This window comes from Zootermopsis nevadensis, unplaced genomic scaffold, assembly GCF_977971745.1.
Source record: "Zootermopsis nevadensis isolate Lab colony 2312 unplaced genomic scaffold, Znev_1.0 Znev_ptg000017l, whole genome shotgun sequence".
Taxonomy (NCBI): Eukaryota; Metazoa; Arthropoda; class Insecta; order Blattodea; family Termopsidae; genus Zootermopsis; species Zootermopsis nevadensis.
Window position 1 is genome coordinate 901,250 of NW_028259149.1, and position 21,316 is coordinate 922,565.

At 38.2% G+C, this 21,316-nt stretch overlaps 1 protein-coding gene across 3 annotated transcripts; it reads right to left on the reverse strand.

Moving 5' to 3' along the window:
• Positions 1-1,304: 1,304 nt before the first annotated feature.
• On the reverse strand, positions 1,305-19,377 carry LOC110831274 (uncharacterized). 3 transcript variants are annotated; one of them, XM_087350753.1, is made up of 6 exons: positions 19,054-19,362; positions 18,744-18,869; positions 16,851-16,940; positions 13,961-14,128; positions 12,098-12,268; positions 1,305-3,127 (listed from the first exon to the last, which is right to left on the reverse strand). In XM_087350753.1, the coding sequence occupies exons 2-6, from the start codon at positions 18,861-18,863 to the stop codon at positions 2,309-2,311; spliced, it is 1,368 nt and encodes a 455-aa protein (XP_087206879.1). In that variant the 5' UTR covers positions 18,864-18,869; positions 19,054-19,362; the 3' UTR covers positions 1,305-2,308. The 3 variants fall into 3 exon arrangements, with proteins under 3 accessions (XP_087206879.1, XP_087206880.1, XP_087206881.1); XM_087350754.1 differs by having other exon boundaries at positions 18,744-18,866; positions 19,054-19,361; XM_087350755.1 differs by lacking the exon at positions 13,961-14,128 and having other exon boundaries at positions 19,054-19,377.
• Positions 19,378-21,316: the final 1,939 nt, after the last annotated feature.

Genomic DNA, 21,316 nt, shown 5'->3' on the forward strand with positions numbered 1-21,316 from the left:
AGCAAAGCAAGGTAGGTCAAGGCAGGGCAAAGCAAGGCAAGGCAAGGCAGGGCAAGGCAAGGCAAGGCATGACATGGGAAGTCAGAGCGGGGCAGGGCAGGGCAGAGCGGGGCAGGGCAGGGCAAGACAATGAGAGGCAAGGCAAAGCAAGGCAAGGCAAAGAAGAGCAACGAAGAAGAAGGCAGGGCAAGGCAAAACAAGGCAGAGCAGGAGAGGAAGGTCAGAGCAGGGTAGGGCTGGACGATGCATGGCGGGGAAGAGCGGGGCAGAGCAGGGCACGGCGGGACAGGGTGGGTCAGGCGGGGCAGGGTAATTTACGGCAGGGCATAGCAGGTCATGGAGAACAGAGCATGGCAAGTCATGAAGACCAATTCAGAGCAGGGCAGGGCAAGGCAAGGCAAGGGATGGCAGGGAAGGGCAGGGCAGGGCTGGGCTGGCAATGCAGGGCAAGGCAAGTCAGGCGTGTCTTGGCAAGGCAATGCGTGGCTAGGCAAAGCCATTCGTGACTAAACAAGGCAACGCGTGACTAGGCAAGACAAGGCGTGTCTACGGAAGGCAAGGCGTGGCTAGGCAATTCAGGGCAAGGAAAGGCAAAGCAAGGCAAGACAAGACAGGGCAAAGCATTGCAAGTTATGGCAAGGCAAGGCAAGGCGTGGCTAGGCAAGGCAATTCAAGGTGTGGCTAGGCAAGGCAAGGCGTGGCTATGTAAGGCAAGACGTAGCTTGGTAAGGCAAGGCTAGGCAAGTCTAGGCAAGGCAGGGCAAGAAAGGGCGAGGCGAGGCGAGGCGAGGCAAGGCAAGGCAAGGCCCTTGCCTCGCCTCGCCTCGCCTCGCCTTGCCTTGCCACAGCTTATGTCGGTGTGGGTGACTGGTAGATCGACTTTCAATATACGAAATTTGTTCAAAACTTGGAAAACCTCTAGAAAAATTCAAGAAAGTTCCAAAATGTCAAAAAAGTAATATAACTAAAAAAATTCTAAATGTTTGAAAACTTTTTAAGTTGGTTTTGTGGGCATTCTGGACATATTCCTACATTTTTTATTTTTTTAAATTTTTGACAAATTTCAAAATTCTCCGAATTCTGCATCAGCCGGAACACGCATCTACCTGACGGGGTCTCCACCATACCTGGTCTCTGCATGACTCTGTATCCGACGGACCTGGACTATGCTAATAGATACATTTCTGTAGCCTTTAGTTTCAAATCTGCTTAAAAATAAATGAGAGTAAAGGCCATATTATGCAGAACCCATGTCACTATATCACAGTGTTCTGGATGTGGATTAAAGAGAAGACCTAATAATGTAACAATAATAATAATTTATTTATTTACATTCCATGTATCCATAAGAAAGTCAGATAACAATAGGATGTGGAAAAAGTCATAATAATAATACAATATATAGTTTAAAGTACAATTCATACTATTATATAAATTTCACATAATACAAAACAAAGGATTAACCTAATGAAATGATAAGCTACAAATAGATCTGCCCATTACATTGAGAGTAAAAGGAGTGTGTAATAAAGTATCTTTTTAATGCTACCTTAAATTGCTCCTTCTTATTTACAAGACTTGTGAGATTTGATGGTAGACTATTGAAAATTTTGATTCTTGCATAATATGCACTCTTCTGAAAACATGAGAGGTTGGCAATTGGTCTAGGAAGCTGATTTTTATTCCTTGTGTTGACAATGTGTATAGCATAATTAGTTAGAAAGAGTTCTTGGTTATTTACAATAAAGTTCATTAACGAGAATATGTATTCAGATGGAAGAGCTAAGATCTCTAATCTCTTAAACATACTTCTACATGAATTTCTAGGTTTTACACCAGCCATTAATCTAATAATATTCCTTTGTAAAGTGAATATCTTTTTGATGTTTGATGAATTTCCCCCCAAAATTATTCCATATTTCATTAAAGAGTGAAAATAGGCAAAATATATTGATCTGAGTGTGTCAGTGTTGCTGACATGCTCCACTTAACTTAGGTATCAGTTTATCAATATGATTTGTCCAATTCAGGTGGTTATCAATCTGCAAACCCAGAAACTTTGTATTTACTGACTCCTGTATATGCTTTCCATTATAACCAATACTTAAAGCGTATTGTGGCGAGTTATTTGTTATAAATATTATTATATTCGTTTAATCTAGATTTAGCAGTAAACCATTTACTCATGAGACAATTCTGTTTGATTTCGAACAGAAATTAAAAAAAAAATAGAAATTATGACACTCCTCCGACTAAATGACCCATATGGACTTTCTCCACTGTGCGTACTCTGATGACTGAATGACTATTAGACATCACAGGAAAATGGTCTTTCTCCACTGTGCAAACGCTGATGTCTCTTCAGAGTACTCTGTTGATTGAATGATTTGTTGCATACATCACACGAATATGGCAGCTCCCCACTGTGGATGCGTAGATGTGTCTTAAGAACACTCCTCCGAGTAAATGACTTATTACACACGTCACAGGAAAATGGCCTTTCTCCACTGTGCGTACACTGATGTCTCTTCAGATAACACTGATGAGAGAATGCTTTGTTACAGACATCACAGGAATATGGCCTTTCTCCACTGTGCGTTTGCTGGTGTTTCTTCAGATTACTCCGATCATTGAATGATTTGTTACACACATCACAGGAAAATGGCATTTCTCCACTGTGCGAAATCTGATGTCTCTTCAGAGTACCCTGCCGAGTAAATGATTTGTTACATACGTCACAGTAATACGGCCGCTCCCCACTGTGGATGCGTAGATGTGTCATAAGATGACTCCTCTCACTAAATGACTTATTACACACATCACATGAAAATGGCCTTTCTCCACTGTGTGTACACTGATGTCTCTTCAGATTACTCCGAACATTGAATGATTTGTTACACACATCACAGGAAAATGGACGCTCACCACTATGAAAACGGTGATGTATTTTCAAACTACCTCTACTGCTGAATGTCTTATTACACACATTACAGGAATATGCATGGTCCCCATTGTGAATGTGTTGATGATTCGTCAGTGTAGTTCGAAGAGTGAATGAAATATGACACACATCACAGGAATACGGACTCTCACCATCATGTAATAGGTTCTGTTCATTCGCAGGACTCTTAACAAACAAATTGAAAAAAATATTAGGACAAATCTTATTAGGAAGAAGAATCAGACTGAAAACAAGATATAAGTAAGCTCGATGAATATTGCATTACAAAAGTCATCTTCTTTTCAGAACAGATTTATTTTCTCAGTGGGATAGCATTTTAATTCCTATTTCATTTAGCTCCTGGCTACCTGAGACAAATAGGTTAATTCACTTGTCAAGACTGTAATTTTCTACATAGAAAACAAACTCTTGACTGACACCATACTGAAATGCAAAAGAGTTACATATTCAAACCACATATTCACATTCCATAACATGATGTCCCAAGTTCAAGTTTGCTTCACCCAACCAGATCTGTTGTTAGAAAAACCTACTCACATTGCTTAGCTTGATGGGGAGAGAAAAAAGAGAGGTTAACCACTCTATTTATTGATATCTAAAGCATCGTAAAGGAAGGATACACAGATGTCGCTATAATGGTGACATACAATTATATGCAATATAGTGAACCTTCTGATAAAAATCTTTTGAGCAATACAGAGTGTCCGGATGAAAGGTATCCAAAATAAAAAATTTATATCTCGGAAACTACTTGTCAAACAGGTATCCGGTTTATGTCATTGGATAGGAAAACACTGAAAGTTTTGTTTTCATGCCCGGCTTACGCGCATGCCCCAGTTCGTGACCTTCGGTGAGGTCAGTAACGATGTAGACACCACAGGAACAGGTTCAATGCGTGTTGTGGCTAGCAGAGTTGCAATCTCTTACGGCTGTCCAGCGTCGTTTTAGAACGCAGTATGGACGTCAACCTCCTACACGGAAAAGCATTCGGTTTTGGGACAACAAACTGAGGACTATATATAGTCTGTTACGTGTAAAATCTCCTGGAAAGACATGGACCTCTGAAGAACATTTCAATCACATTAGAGAGGCATTCCAGCGAAGTCCACGCAAATGAATTCGTGCTGCTAGCTTGCAGTTACAAATTCCACGTTCAACAGTGCATGATGTGCAACACAAAAGGCTCCGCCTAAGATTCAAATGATTCATGCACTAAAACTGACTGACCAAGTAACACGCACAAACTTCGCTGTGTATATAACTAACTAACTAACTAACTAGATGGCTTACCGAACCCGAAGGTTCGTCTCCGAATTAACCAAAGCCCTCTTCCGGACCCTGTCCTGGGCCAACAAAATCCAGTCTCCTTCGAATCCTATCTCCCATAGATCCCGCCTGAGATTATCCTCCCATCTACGTCTAGGTCTCCCCAGCGGTCTCTTCCCCTCAGACTTCCCGACCAATACCCGGTGCACACCTCTTGTCGCATCCATGCGCGCTAAATGTCCCGCCCATCTCATTCTTCTCGAGTTAATCACCCTGACAATATTGGGGGAGAAGTACAGATTTTTAAGCTCATCATTATGCAGTTTTCTCCACGCCCCATCGTCTTCCCTCTTAGGCCCAAATATCATCCTCAACACCCTGTTCTCAAATACCTGCAATCTGTGTTCCTCCCTCTGAGTGAGAGATCATGTTTTGCACCCATACAACACAACAGGCAAGATTATTGTTTTGTACACTTTAATTTTCAGGTTCTTAGAAATCAGAAGGGAAGACAAAATATTTTTAACTCAGAATTAGCAAGTATTTCCAGAATATAATCTCCTCCTAACTTCCTCATGAGTGTCATTTTGATTTGTTATTGATGTTCCCAGATATTTGAACTTTGTAACCCTTTCAAAGGACTTACTAGCTACCCTGAGATACCAACATGTACTTAGTTTTTTCTGAATTTACTTCTAGCCCCGCCTGTCTACTAGCCTCCAGTAAAACTTCTGCATTCCTCTTTATTGTATTTATATCGTCTCCCAATAAATTAACATCATCAGCATATGCCAATAGTTGATGTGTCCCATTCAATTGCAAACCCTTCTGCCCATCTTGGACCTTTCTGATAGCATATTCTAGCGCAAAGTTAAAGAGCAAGCTAGACAAAGCATCTCCTTGTTTTAGACCGTTCTTGATGAAGAATGTCTCAGATACATATTTACCTACTCTAATTTTGCTACAGGTTTCATTTAAGCACATTTTTATTAGACTCGCTAGCTTCTTTGGAATACCAAATTCAGTAAGAATATTATATAACACTTCTCCCTTCACTGAGTCATAGGCTTTTTTGAAATCTATAAATAATTGACGTAAGGTAACCACTGAACTCCCATTTTTTCTCTAGTATTTGACGAATGCAAAAGATCTGATTAATCGTTGACCTGTTTCGTCTGAACCCACACTGATGATCCCCAATAATTTCATTCGCATATGGGGTTAATCTTGCCAAAAGAATGTTTGATAGAATTTTGTATGAGGTTGATAGCTGAGAAATTCCTCGGTAATTACCACTTCTTATAAATAGGAATAATTATGGATTCCTTCCATTGTTGTGGCATCTCCTCCTTATCCCAAATTAACTGAATAAGCTTATGGATCCTCATATGCAACCCTTTGCCACCTGCTTTAATTAATTCTGCTGGAATCTGATCAATACCTGGAGATTTGTAACTTTTCAACTTCCCAATGGCTAGTTCAACTTCATCTAAGCTAGGTTCTGGCACCAACAGTTCAGCTGTATGTATTTTAATCTGTATAATATCACCAGTCTCATGAACATTTAAGAGCTCGCTAAAGACATTTTTCCACCTATTCACAATTATTATTGGATCTGCAAGCAAATTGCCACTATCATCCTTTACCAAATTGGTCTCGGGATGATATCGTTTCTTAAAGTTATTAATGCCTCTGTACAGGTCTCTGATATTTTTTTCCTTATTATTTGTCTGAAGTTCAACAATTTTGCCCTTCAGGTATTCCCTTTTCTTATTCCTAAAGGTTCTACTAGCCTCACGTCTCACATTACATAGATTATCCGCATTTGTTTTGTTTGGGTCCTGCAACCATTGAAATTTTGTTTGCTTCCTTTGATCTATTAATTTGGAACATTCTTCATCAAATCACGGTTTATTTTGCTTTCTCCTGTAATATCCTAGTTTCTCTTTTGCTGAAATTTTGATGCAGTTTCTGACATTTTCCCACTCCCTGTTGATGTCCACACTTTCATTATCCTCATTTGTCTCTAAAATTTGAAACCTATTCGAAATTTCAACTTGATATTGCTCCTTTACCTCTCTCTCATCTAATTTTTCCAAATCAAATCTTTCTGTGTCAAAATTTTGCTTAATTCGTCTACTTACTGAAAGCCGCTCCCTCACTTTTGCTACCACCAGATAATGATCAGTGTTGCAATCTGCTCCTCTGAATGATCTCACATCAATTACATTTGTCTGCCTTCTCTTATCTACTAAAACATGATCTATTTGATTGTGTGTTCTGCCATCTGGAGAATTCCAAGTGTTTTTATGAACATCACGGTGTAGAAATTTTGTACTTTTTACAATTAAATCTTTTGACGTAGCAAAGGTTACTGCTCTAACACTGTTATCATTACTAAGTGCATGGAGACTCTCGCTGCCTATTGTGGGTTTGAAGATATCCTCCCTCCCAATTCTTGCATTGAAATCTCCTAGCAGAATTTTCATGTGATACCTGCCAAGCGGAATCAAATACTGATTCCAATTCTTCATAAAAGCTATCCTTGATATCATCGCTTTTGTCCTCAGTCGGGGCATGAACATTAAGGATAATGATGTCGCACCAACGTCCTTCCAAAATTACGTAAGACAACCGGTCACTAACAAATTCCACTCTCTTAACTGCTGCCCTAATTCTGCTACGAACAAAATAAACCGTCCCTAACTGATGACTGTCATTTCCCTTTCCATAGAAAAATGTAAAATTGTCCACTGGGATCGTGCCCTCCCCCTCCCATCACACTTCCTGCACTGCCACTAAGTCTAACTTATAATTCTCTAATTCCCTACTCACTGGTTTCAGTGCATCAGCCCTATAGACGCTCCTAATGTTCCAAGTACCAAATCTCATGTCCTTATTTAGCCATGGTCGTGCCAAAGAGTCCGTCCTGATCCGAGGCTTGGTTGATTTTTTCGTAACACATCTTTTTTTTAAAGGTGAAAGGTTGTTAGACCTACACCCAACCCCCAACCTGGAGGACCAGGGTACCACTCTTAGTCTAGCGCATCGCCTTAGATCTGTCCGGCTTGGGTGATCCTACCATGAGCCAAAGCTCAAACCGGGATAGCCCTAAGGGTCATTTGAGCACGCAAGCCTCCTCACCCGGCAGATTGCCTTCGACAAGGTGGTGATACCTTCGAGAAGGCTTCGCTGTGGACATGCTAGAAAGAACTGACGCGTCACCCGATTTCCTCCGCCAAGTGTGCTTCTCGGACGAGGCCACGTTCCATGTCAATGGAGTTGTAAACAGGTACAACTGCAGGATTTGGGGCAGTCAAAATCCACATGTCACATTTGAGTTGGAGAGGCAGCCCCAAAGTGAACGTGTGGGCCGGCTTAATGCACGACAAGTCCATTGGGCCGTTTTTCTTTTCGGAAAAGACTGTGACCGGACGTTCGTACTTGGACATGCTGGAGCTCTATGCGCTGCCCCAATTACCACCTCAAACTATCCTCCAAGATGGGGTGTCGCCACATTTCTGCCACCATGTTAGGAATCACCTGGATAGAGAGATGGCTGGGAGATGGATCGGCAGAGGTGGACCAATCGCTTGGCCTCCTAGGTCGCCAGATTTAACAACATTGGATTTTTTCTTGTGGGGTTATGTGAAGAACATTGTCTACCTGGTTAAGATCAACGACCTTCAACACCTGAAAGCCCGCATAAGGGACGCTGTGGCTACGGTAACACCAAACATGCTTCAAGCAACGTGGAACGAGGTCGACTATCGTCCGGATATTTGTCGTGCCACCAGGGGAGCCCACATTGAAATTTACTGAGAAAGTTATATACTCAGAAAAAAACTTTCAGAGTTTTCCTTTCCGATGACATAAACCGGATACGTGTGTGACAATTAGTTTCCAAGATATATTTTTTTTATTTTGGATACCTTTCATCCAGACACTCTGTCTAGTTAACCATATACTGGGTTCAATCTACAGTAATCAAGATAAGAGTGAAAGGAGAATCTGAAATAATTTAACCTCAAGTTCACTCACATCCTACTAAATTAATTATGATTTTAGTTGGATATAAGTGAACTTGCAACAAACGCTTATTAACTTCTTGTAACCCATGAATTTCTTTAGCCCAAGAACAGAATTTCATAAACACTGAACAAGTAGGATTGGCCAAAAAAAAGTGTGCCAAGTGCAACCATTCTGACATATTCACAGCAATTTGGCCTTTGTGAATGATGCCAGTGACATCAGAGGTGTTTGGGGCAAGTGGCCTTAGCTTGAGTAGGGTGCCTGTCCTCTGTTTGGATGGCTGATGATGTCAGTATGAAAAATGACAACTTAGATTTGCTCAGTTTCGTTGCGTAGCTAGCTGAGGAGTCTCCACCACTACATTGAAGTCACCTTCATAAGCAAAACCAGATGTTGGCATTAATGTAAAGTACCAGATCTTGCCATCATGACATGAACAATACTGAAATGTCTCTTCAAATAGAAAAATCCCTACCATAAAATTTCTTGAAAATCTAATTAGCTGTTTGTCTAAAGGTCTTACATATGGACAGATGAATAGGTATAGTGAAGTTAAAAGGTAAATTTCTATAGCCTTCAGTTTGAAATGTGCTTAAAAATAAATCAGGGAAAAGTCCATATTATGCGGGTTCCTAGTAACTACATCACAGAACGTCTTCTGGCTGTGCATTAAAGAGAAGACCTCATGATGTGGGGGTAACCATTTCATTCTAAATACAACATTCTCTGTCAAGGTTAATATTTGGGAACATCACTGAAGATTCTTATGTAATTAGACATTCTGCTTTTTTGAGGTACTAGAAAAAATCAGGAGTACAATGAAGGACGTATCAGCTATTAATAGCCTCCAAGAAAGCCTATGATTCAGTTAGGAGGGAAGCATTATGCAAGTATAAGGTTCAGTTCATCATCTACCTCCCCAATAAAATATTACAAATCAGACCATAAAATCCAGTTGCTTATGAATAATATAATATAATGTAATATTTCACATTAATATAATATTGCTGTAGCAGGTAACTTCTCTTTTAAAAGAACACAATATCAAAATATAAGATTAACTCAATTTTGTATATTTTTCTAAGTTTCTATCAACGTAGTTTTCTAATTAAATATAATAATATAAGCAAAATAAAGAATGACTGGATTAAGCAAAGATTAAAAACATCTTGCAAATGAAAGAGGAGTCATATCTACAGCAGAAACAGTTATCACCGAAAATCAAGAGCATTCTATATTAAGTACTGTAAAATCATAAATGATGTTATAAAATAGGCTAAAAAGCAGTTTTACAGTAGACTAATAACAAAATCTGGTAATAAAATAAAAATAACATGGTACATTATTAATGGGGAGAGGGGTAAGATACATTTAACAGAAGTCCTAACTATTATTTCAGAAGAATGTGAGGTTAGGTTTTATACAATAGGTTATGTCATCACATGCACACTGGTCCAAGAAATATCTGGCTTCAGGAAAGGTGCGTCCACTGAAGAGACAGCCTACAAACTGACAGATAGCCAAAAAAATGCTGGTTAGAAGGATAGACTGTGATTTAGCAAAAAATTCCGACTGTGTAAATTATTAAATTTTGTTAACTAAATTACATTATGATGGCATTCGAGGAATAGCTGAAAAATGGCTCAGATCAGAGAAAACAAAAGGTTTGAGCAAAATCACCAAAAAACTATCAATGTACACCAACATAATGCGACAAATAACAAAGTCTTGTACATTGTTAATAATTACTTCTGACTTTGCAAATAATTAAATAATTACATTTTTTCAGGCAGATTGTGGGAGTGCATCACACAGGTAAATTGCAGCAAAAATGCCCTATAAATGACAGCTGAATTAATATCTTGTAATATACTGGTGCTGAAAGTATTCATAATGCAAGTGTCCGTCAAATGACTTTCACATATCTCATAAGAACATGTAGATATGAATTTCATAAACAGGTTTCGGAATGTATGGTGGGGTCAATGTCACTATAAGAAGCACTTCTGTCAACTGAAACATGTTTTATGATGTACACAGAAATTATACCTGAATTTGAGAAGCAAAGCAAGACAGAAAAAGCAATATATTCAGTGTGGTTCACCAAACCAGAACACTAAATTTTCAGAGACCAATAGCCTGTGGTGACTTGCATCGAGGACTTTCCATAGTGATGGTCTTCATCCATATATATATGGAGAAAACTACAAACAGTGTCATGGACTGTTAATGAAACAAAGTCAGTAATTGATTACATATGATACTCAGAAAACATGAACATTAATTGAAGATGTTCAGATAATTGGAGGATATGACACATTACTTGAGATTTGAGTTTCTCAAGAACCTAGTATGAAGATGGTTGTTTTCCTCGTAATCTGACAGAAGTTTACTGACGTTTCAGAGGTGCTTGTTGCCTCTGTCATCGGGGCAATGACTCCTTCACCTTGATGAAGTTATATCATTCTAATTTACAAAGTAACAATGACATTGTATGAATGGTAGATTTATGCTCAACAATATTTAATTTTAATGAATATTATTTGATGTACACACAGAAAATAATATTTTTTGAGATGTTACTATTCAAAGAAAACAACAGAATTTGTAGGGACAATTATATATAACTAGCTAGATGACTTATGGATCCTTAAGGTTCATCATTGAATTAACTTAGTCAAAAAAATCCAGTCTCCTTCAACTCCTATCTCCCATTGATCCCACCTGAGATTATTCTCCTATCGACATCTAGGTCTGCCCAGCGGTCTTTTACCCTCAGGCTTCCCAACCAATACCCGGTGAACACCTCTTGTCCCATCCATGCACGCTACATGCCCCACCCATCTCATTCTTCTTGACTTATCACCCTGATAATACTGAGGTAGTAATATGAATTTTTAAACTCATTAGTATGCAAATTTCTCCATACCCCATCATCTTCCCTACTAGGCCCAAATATCTGGCTCAATACCCTATTCTAAAACATCTGCAATCTATGTTCCTCCCTCAGAGTGAGAGATCATGTTTCACATCCATACAAAGCAATTACATAAAAAATCACCTGCCAGTGATACAGCAACAAGTTTAATTAAAATTTGCTTATATCTGAAGTTTCAGATGGCTCTGAGGGACGTATATCTGTTCATCATTCAATATTAACCCTAATAATGAATATGTGAAGGAGGAACTTTCAGACAGTAACCCAAAGATTCAGCTTATCCTTTCCTTTAGTAAAGAGTAATGCACACTTAAACCTACTGGAGAACACCGCATTTGATGGAAACTGCTGCTAATCTAAAATTGTCAGTAAATGACAATGAATTACCCAAAGACAAGAATACTGACAATGCATTTTACATTTGTTGGTGTCTAACAATTGATGCAGCATTCCCCAAACTAATTTTTTTTTAATTTGTTTTGTTCTGTCTGACGACAGGTCCATATGAACAGGATCCTTCGATCCTTTTCTCGGACTGGGACCTGTTCATATACGTTCTTGGCAGATGATCCAGAAGTGGTTTGCCATTGCATAGAATTCAATGGGAAGTAATAACATCAAAACAAGGCTTACTGGAAAGTCTGGACAAACTATCAAAGTGTTGTGTTGCAACATCTGTTTAAAACACTTCTTGTACTTCTCAATATGTAACATCAAACATCTTAAAATAAATATAACACAAAACAGAAGCTACATTCCTCAAACAGTAAGCAAAAAATACAATTCCTTTGCACTAGTTTGCAACAGACACTTCAAGATCTATTCAGCAGAGCAGATTTGCTTCATGTGGACAGACAAATGGAGATGCAACGTGAATAAACAATGCTCAAACAACTGACCTCAAGCTCCGCCGTTATTACTGGAGATGTTATCAGAAGAGGATCCTCCTCCTCTATCACACCACCGACATCTTCAACTTTGATATCGATGATTTGATTGTCATCATAAGAAGACTCGAGACACGTTTCACCATAAGAATCAGGTATCACTTTCTGTAAATTGATGGAGTCCTGTAAAATAACCATACTCATTATAAGTCGTGACTGTACTCTCTTACTGCATGAAATAGAATAATTATCAATACAATTGGACTGAATCAAATTATTAGTAGCTAAAGAACATCCTTAAAGGAGCCTGAAGATGGTGGAGTTTATTTAAAATCGCTGATTTTCTTGACATGATCCATCATTTGATATTTTAAAACAAGATCAGTGCGTTCTGGGAACTACATCTGCTCTGGTCCCACAGGAGGGACTAATCCCAAGGGACTAATAAGACTTTTCTATGGGACACAACAGAATACGCAATTTCACTTTAAGACAGGAGCAGATTCAGCTCTCGAAATATTACGGTTTTGTTTCAAAATATCACACTATGGACAAAGTACAGAAAAACAACAAAATTCAATCATAGCAGCTGTTTGATAAAGATTTTCTTCCTTAAACTATCAAAACCATTATTATGAAAAGGATTTTTCTAACACAAATATCACTGTAATAGTATACTCTCCATGTAATATTAAATCAAAGACATTGACATCAGTTTACTTGGCATGTTCATGCCAAAGCAGTGGCAATGCCTGAACTGATTATGGCTTGGTTTATGTAATCAGAAGGTAATGCACATATTCAATGGTCACACAATATTGTGTTACAGGGTTTATTCGATAGTTACATGTACACATTAGTAATAAAGTACACACAATAATTAAATTACATTTTGTGGGTTTTGGACAGAAATACTGAGCAGAGCATCACATTAACATTCCTCCCTCCTTGCCCACTTTATATATGAAGTCAGGTTGATGGAAAGTGCTGCTAGTCTAAAATTGCCAGTAAATCACAATGAATTACCAAAGACAAGAATACTGACAATGCATTTTACATTTGTTGGTTTTGGCCCTGGGGGTGGGGGCAGGGGTTGTTCTCGAGGTGTTGGCGGGGGTGTGGTTTGTTCGACGTTCGGCCACCTGATGCGGCTTGTGGCCCGGGAATCTTTTATCAACTTCAGTCACAGCGAAAGCTTAACTGTATGCAAAGGAAACTTTTACAGGTAGCCCTCGATTTGTGCCGATTCAGAATAACGCCGATTTTGAAAAGTTTCCCCCCTCCCTAAATACCTACCATTAAATCAAGTGAGTCTTACGTTGATGGAGTCTTAAAATCAAGGCAATATAATACCTCAGAAAATTAAGAATGTCCAACATAGTTACATAACAAATCAAGAAATATTAATTATAAAATTAATTATCCTGTTAAATGTCCTTAATGGAAATGGCAGGTCTATGCCACTGTAGTGATACACTCTGCAACGAGGTTAAAGGAAGAAAGAATGAAAAGGGAAAAAGACAGCTGGAGAAAACCTTCAAACATTCATAGACCCTCAAATATGAGCATAGAATTCAATGGGAATAAATAGCATCAAAACAAGGCTTACTGGAAAGTCTGGACAAACTATCAAAGTGTTGTGTTGCAACATCTATTTAAAGCACTTCTTGTATTTCTCATTATTTAATATCACATGTCTTAAAATAAATTTAACACAAAACAGAAGGGATATTCCACAAACAGTAAGCAAAAATTAAAATTCCCTTGCACAATTTTGCAACAGACACTTCAAGATCTATACAGCAGAGCAGAATTGCTTCATGTGGACAGACAAATGGAGATGCAACGTGAATAAACAATGCTCAAACAACTGACCTCAAGCTCCGCCGTTATTACTGGAGATGTTATCAGAAGAGGATCCTCCTCTATCACACCTCCGACATCTTCAACTTTGATATCGATGATTTGATTGTCATCATAAGAAGACTCGAGACACGTTACACTATAAGAATCAGGTATCACTTTCTGTAAATTGATGGAGTCCTGTAAAATAACCATACTCATTATGAGTCGTGACTGAGCTCTCTTACTGCATGAAATAGAATAATTATCAATACAATTGTACTGAATCAAATTATTAGTAGCTAAAGAACATCCTTAAAGGAGCCTGAAGATGGTGGGGTTTATTTAAAATCGCTGATTTTCTTGACATGATCCATCATTTGATATTTTAAAACAAGATCAGTGCATTCTGGGAACTACATCTGCTCTGGTCCCACAGGAGGGACTAATCCCAAGGGACTAATAAGACTTTTCTATGGGACACAACAGAATAGGCATTTTCACTTTAAGACAGGAGCAGATTCAGCTCTCGAAATATTACGGTTTTGTTTTAGAATATCAAACTATGGACACAGTCCAGAAAAACAACAAAATTCAATCATAGTAGCTGTTTGATAAAGATTTTCTTCCTTATAATTTTCAATACCATTGCTATGAAATGGATTTATCCAATACAATTATCACTTTAATAGTATAGTCTCCATGTAATATTAAATCAAAGACATTGACATCAGTTTACTTGGCATGTTCATGCCAAAGCAGTGGCAATGCCTGAACTGATTATGGCTTGGTTTATGTAATCAGAAGGTAATGCACATATTCAATGGCCACAAAACATTATGTTACAGGGTTTATTCGATAGTTGCATGTACACACTAGTAATAAAGTGCACACAATAATGAAATTACATTTTGTATGTTTTGGACAGAAATGCTGAGCAGAGCATCACATAAACATTCCTCTCTCCCGGCAAACTTTATATATGAAGTCAAGTTACGAGGGTCGCTCATTAAGTAATGCCCCACATTTTTTTCCTCAGAATATATTTATTCAAGATGGCTGAAATTTAGTGACAATATAAATCAATGTTTCCCTTACACATACTATTTTTCCACATAGTCCCCATCAACTTGTACGGCTTTACGCCATCGTGGAACAAGTGCGTGCATGCCTTGCCGGTACCAGCTCTTGTCCTGTGAACGTAGCCATGTCCTCACTGCTTGAATCACGCTCTCGTCATCTTCAAATCTTGTTCCGCGGATAGCATCTTTGAGTGGCCCAAAGAGATGAAAGTCGGAGGGTGGATGGGGCAGCACCGTCCAACCCAATTTGGTGATTTCTTCCCGGGTTCTCGGACTTGTGTGAGGGCGTGCATTGTCGTGCAGGAGCAAAATTTCTGCTGGATGCTTGTGAGGCCGAGCTCGTCGGAAACGCTTCTTGAGGGTTTCAGGGTCCCAATGTACGCGTCTCGCACCTCTTGGCATTACATCCAGAAGAATGAACCCATCACTGTCCCAAAAGACAGTCATCATGACTTTTCCGGCGGAGGGAGTTGTCTTGAATTTCTTCTTTCTCGGTGATTGAGGGTGATGCCACTCCATTGACTGCCTTTTTGTCTCCGGCTCAAAGTGGTGTATCCAGGTTTCGTCACCTGTAATGATCCCTCAGCATCAAAACGCTTCCAACAATTCAGAAGAAATTGTTTTCCTTTGAATCCTGTGGTCTACTGTGAGACTTCGTGGAACCCATCTTGCGCACACCTTCGAATATGCAAGAGCCCGGATAATTGCAATTACACTTCCATTGCTGACTGAAAGCTGTTGGGCCAATTGTCGAGTTGTGACGCGCCGATCCTCACGAATAATGGCATCCGCGCGGTTCAACATGTCTGGAGTGGTGGCTGTGGCAGGACGCCCAGAGCGCGGCAGATCATGGAGCTCGGTTTCTTCACTTCCTGAAGCTTTAACTCTCTTAGCCCAGCGACCAACGGTGCTCCTATCGACTGCACAGCTTCCATACACAGCACACAAACATTTATGAATGTTCACCACAGTTTCTTTTTCAGCAAAAAAGAATTCAATTACAGCTCGTTGCTTGTAACGAGAGTCGTTCACAGACGCCATTTTAACAGTTCACTACAGCTCCGCCATTGGTTGGAATCATTTGAAACTCCGTACACGAACGCGAGAAACATCAAATCTCAAGCATGTAAAAGTACACTTTTCTATCTTCATTATTGGCTGAGAAAAAAAATGTGGGGCATTATTTAATGAGCGACCCTCGTAGCTTCTTAAATATTTGATTTAATTAAATATGTGCCAAACCAATACAGCAAAGGAGAATATTTGCGTCTACAGAAACAAAGTCAAAAACAAGGCAGAATATGCTATGACACAAATTGTTCCTTAATTAAAAGTCTCCATGGCTGCAAATTTATCTCCTTATCAAAGTTTATTATTATATACTCAATTTTAGCTTTCCATAAGGAAAGAGTTAATGATGCTTAACAGCAATGACAACACTGTTCTAATATATGGGTACAATTTGCATCAACTTACAAAAGAAATGAAATATAAACTTAAAACATTCATAGTTCCAGTGAATTGTACAAGAGATTCAATAGCATGCAGTATTTTGAATAAAAAGCCAACAAATTATACAAGATTTACGGGCTATATTTGTTTAAAATATTTCTCACTTTGGTCAATGTTTAATTTCATATGTTTTAAAATTATGCAACACAAAATTAAAATGGTATTTCACAAACAATAAGCAACAAAATTCAGTCCTCTGGCACCATTTTGCAAAGGACACTTCAAAATCCATTCATCAGAGCGAAATTCCTTCATGTGGAGATGGACAAGAGACACACAATACGTAATCCTAAATATTTCTTAAAAGTGCATAAAAATGTGAAACTCACCTCATGTTCAGACTTTATTAATGGAAGTTCTCCTAGAGGATCCTCCTCTTCATGTGTATCTGCAAAATCTTCAAGTTTTATATTCATCATCTGCGAAAGAAGATGTTACACAAGTCTCATTCTATGAACCAGGTACAACTTTAGGTAAAATTAAGTTATGCAAAACCTCCAAATCTGATGCTGATCATGACCACGTTTTGTCCACTTACAATTTCAATGTAAAATGTAATCATAACACAATGAGACAGGCTAGAGTAAGGATCGATAACCTTTTTGGGTGACAGGTAACTTGGAGGAGCTGATAATTATGGTAAACATCACAGAATAGCTTCTATATACAAGTGGACTGAAACAATTAGATTACAACTGTTAACTCATATCCTGTACCAACACCCTCAAGAAGAACTAAAAACATTAAACATTTAAAATGGAATGTTTAATTTCTTTACTGAACTAAGCCTGCTGAACAGACTAGTCCCCAGGCAGTCAAGACATTAGCCGCATATACGGAACCCACAGGTTTACAGAGTCAGTTCAAAGAGCCTGCCACTGGTTGCTAACCTTAGCCACAAGGATCCAGTCCTTGTGCTCATTATCATATTTCTTTAAGAACTATTTTAATATTATCCTCCAATCTATAACTTGATACCCCAAGGGGTCTCTTCAATTCAGGTTTTGTAACTGAATTCTTGTATGCATTTCTAATGTTTACATTCCCTATTCATCCTCCTTGACATGAAAACAATATTAATTAACATTTGATGTAGACAAATGATTACAAGTTCCTCATTAAGCAGTCTTCTCCAGTCCCCAATATTTCCTTCATTGTTCCAAATATTGTGCTCTGTACCCAAGAGTCAAAAAGCATCAATGAATTTGCTTCCCCTAACCCTTTATAGCTGAAGTTGTCTGAATATCATTGAATAATTCAGTCAATACCTGCCTCAAAGAAAAAAGCACACATTTGCATTACAAAGATCAATTAGTTAACATATACTGAAAGCCATCTGTAATAAGAATAGCTCGCGCGAGAAGTGCTGGCACTTGTGCAAAGGACAGATTTTGGTCGCATGAGACGGGCCTATCCAAAGCACACGCTAAAGGGATGTCAGCTTCAGTTGGTTTGTAGCTCTAGCTGTGTTTAGATTGGTGAGTCAAAGCAGCTCAGACTGTGTGAATCCCACTACTACTGAACCCCCCTCTTTCGACTTATGCATCACGCATTTAGGTGCCACAACTATTAGCATGACCTACATGACTGTACATCAAACACGTCGTCATCCTACAGAGCACAAAACAGCGACAATTACCTATTCAACCAAGTAACAAAAATATCCATTATAAAATAAAGAATGAAAGTAGGAGATTAAATTCCACTTGGCAAATAACAGAAAAAAAATATATAATACAAATATGATATGGAACATTGTTTCCAGATGAACACAATTATTACTATTGTTAATGTGTCTCTCTCACACACATACACATGCATAAGTGTGTCGCACATGCACACATGCTTTCAAACAAGATACAAATATGAACAAGAGCATTATATTTAATTTGTAACATCTTAGACTGTTTAGTATTTATTTACAATTAATGGGGCACAGTTCTTGTACAAGCCTGAAAAAGAGTGTCTCTGTTACCTTGTGTTACAAATTAAGATAATGAATATAGTATATATGTACACTACCTAATTCAGACTGCAATTTTATATTATTCTTACAGGTCTGGAGCACTACAGGAGCAAATCAGAGTTAGGTTATAAACGTACAGTAATGTTCTTTCATAAAACAGTTTCACACCTGAACATAACTCATATAGTAAAAACAAACACACTCAGGCATGAGTACAAATGGACAGACAAAAATCTCATCTGAAAGCAAGGCTTACCTCAGTTTCATCTTCTTTTATGGAAAGTGATGATTGTACATGAACCTCATCAGTTAACATGCCTATGGAATCTTTTTCACTTAGAACATCAACATCATTATCCATTTTGATTATACTCATGTTCTGCTGTAAAATTAAAAGAATTATAAAATTGTTTTAGATATCTCAAAACTCGAGGGGAAATAGTTGTACTCTGAATACTGCATATGAGCAATATATTACTAATATGACGATGGTAATGCATTCCTGTCATAACAGCTAAACATAAGAAATATAAGTAATTTAAATGCACACAGTGTGTGCTACGTACGGTATTCAATACTGATTTCAATCACAGTACACGTTGACAGATATGTTTGAAGTGAAGGGCGCACACAACGAATTTCACCCAGGTATCCTCGTGATCTACATATCTCAAGAACCCAACAATATTGTATAAACACTAGAAAGTATAAATCAAATAGAACTAAATTTTATGAAACTGTGATTAAATGTTCCACACATAAGCGTTTCCACTAACCAGTCAAAATAACTCACTGCACACCTGAGACTTTAAACCAATCTGAGGGTTAAGCGTAGTCGCATATGGTACACATGGACACAATCGAAGTACACCTATCGAATATATCGACTTAGAAATATTTTCAACATTTAAGAAGTCAATTATGTGATATGATTTAAAACGACAGCAGAAGCTATAGTAAATCAATTGACATAATATTTCGAAAGACAACATAATACTACATGCCTAACATTTGTAATTGATGGTTTATAAAACAGATCTTTCCTATTTATATTAGTCTATCTCGATCTGTTGCCAACTTACGGAAAGATGAAATTTAAACACAAGACCTTGAAAGTAATATGAGAGACGTCTCATTCTTTCCTATCAAACAGTCGAATGCATTAAATGATTTAAGAAGTACACTTATTACAACTATTTTCATTGAACATCACGGCTGAGTAGTTATCATTTCTGCTTCGTATTCCGGAGATCCCAATTTCAAAACTAGGCCCAAGGACTGGCTGACAAGCTAATCAAGGAATATAGAGAAATGGAATTTTATTTAAAAATTAGCATACAAACAATAAGTTTACACTATAAATGACACTAGTGACCTCAAGTGTTCATCATCAGTGACAAGATCATATAATATGATCAATATAGATTCATAAATGAGCCCCTCAGGCAGTCTGAATAAACACACACTTTAAAGCGCAGTGGAAAACTACCACCTGCTTCAACAGGCAGTAACTTTTCATTTTCTATTCATGGGTATTGTAATTTTCTCGCTGTCCACAGCAATGATTTCCTTAAACAGCATTAACCAGTCGAACCTTGTTATGGTGAAGTGTTGTGCTTTCTTTGAAGTATGGATTGAATTATAATATGTTATTTAGATGACCTTGGTTTTGAAGTCAAGGGGGGGGGGGGTTATTTAATAAAATTATAAATTTTAATCCAGTATTTCTTTTGCCAATATTGTACTGCATTCATCAATCCTTGATTTTTACCAGCAAACTGATTCTTACACAGCTCACCTCTGTGCATGGTGTTGCCTTGCACCAGTTGATAGCTATTCGAACCAACCGATCTATAAAGACTTGTGCACAGGTTATTGAAGCACCTGCTACTGACTGAAAAAATTTGTAGATTCCTACAACCAGAGGAAACTAGTACGCTGCAAGAAAATTATTTGCATTCTTTGTTCAAAGCTTGAGGTCACATTCTTCCACCACTTTGTCTATACATTACATTTCAAAATGTTGGTGTTCTGGGTTAATACTAAAAACAAATATACCATTAATTAAACACAGCATACATAACTTCTATTTCACATCTAACATCTTTCCTTGCAAAGAGAAACATTCTTGATTTTTAATTTTTCCCCTCATTTCCTGTTACCATGTGCCCCACCAGCAGCTAATGACTGCAATGTCTTTTATGATCTCAAGATTTAACAGTGACAAAGTATAATGAATTCTTGCCAGGCTGCCTGCTGTGTCAGGCGGTTGGATAGAGAAAACACCAAAGTTTTAAGAACCAACTTTGTCCTCAGAGTACAGAAATTCATTATCCTGAGGATGAGCACTGTTCCAGCTGTGTACATCATGGCTGATGGCAATTCTAGAAGTTTCATGAGATGAGTCTGTGTGACAGAATATGGACAATTATGATGCAGCGACAGAAGATTTTTGTAATGTTTCCAAATGCAAAAATAGCGCAATGGAATTCAGCGATGTTATGGAGGGATCAGAAAAAGTTGACGTGGGAAGTGGAAGATAGATCGCGTTCAGAACAGTCAAAACTTTGAAGATAGAAGGAGGTCACTGAAGCCATGGGCAAGGGGACACTGATCGGGCTACTGTTAACAGGTAAGCGCTGAGACGATGACTCCTATAGTAAGGGTAGATTATGAAATCTTCAAAATTTACCCAACCAAATTGTTGAAAAGTTAAAGTGAACTAGCCTGAGTCACGAATGTAATGTTTGAACAAATGTAAAATTTCTGTAGTACTTAGTGTTAGAAATAACTGGTGTATAGACTTAGGGAACAAGTTGTAGCCTCATG

Excerpts from the sequence above, each read along its gene's own strand:
- LOC110831274 (XM_087350753.1), bottom strand. The coding sequence starts at position 18,863 with ATGAGTATAATCAAAATGGATAATGATGTTGATGTTCTAAGTGAAAAA. Across the intron at positions 14,129-16,850 it reads TAATAAAGTCTGAACATGAG|GACTCCATCAATTTACAGAA; the intron begins GTGAGTTTCACA and ends GTTATTTTACAG. Across the intron at positions 3,128-12,097 it reads TAATAACGGCGGAGCTTGAG|AGTCCTGCGAATGAACAGAA; the intron begins GTCAGTTGTTTG and ends TTGTTTGTTAAG.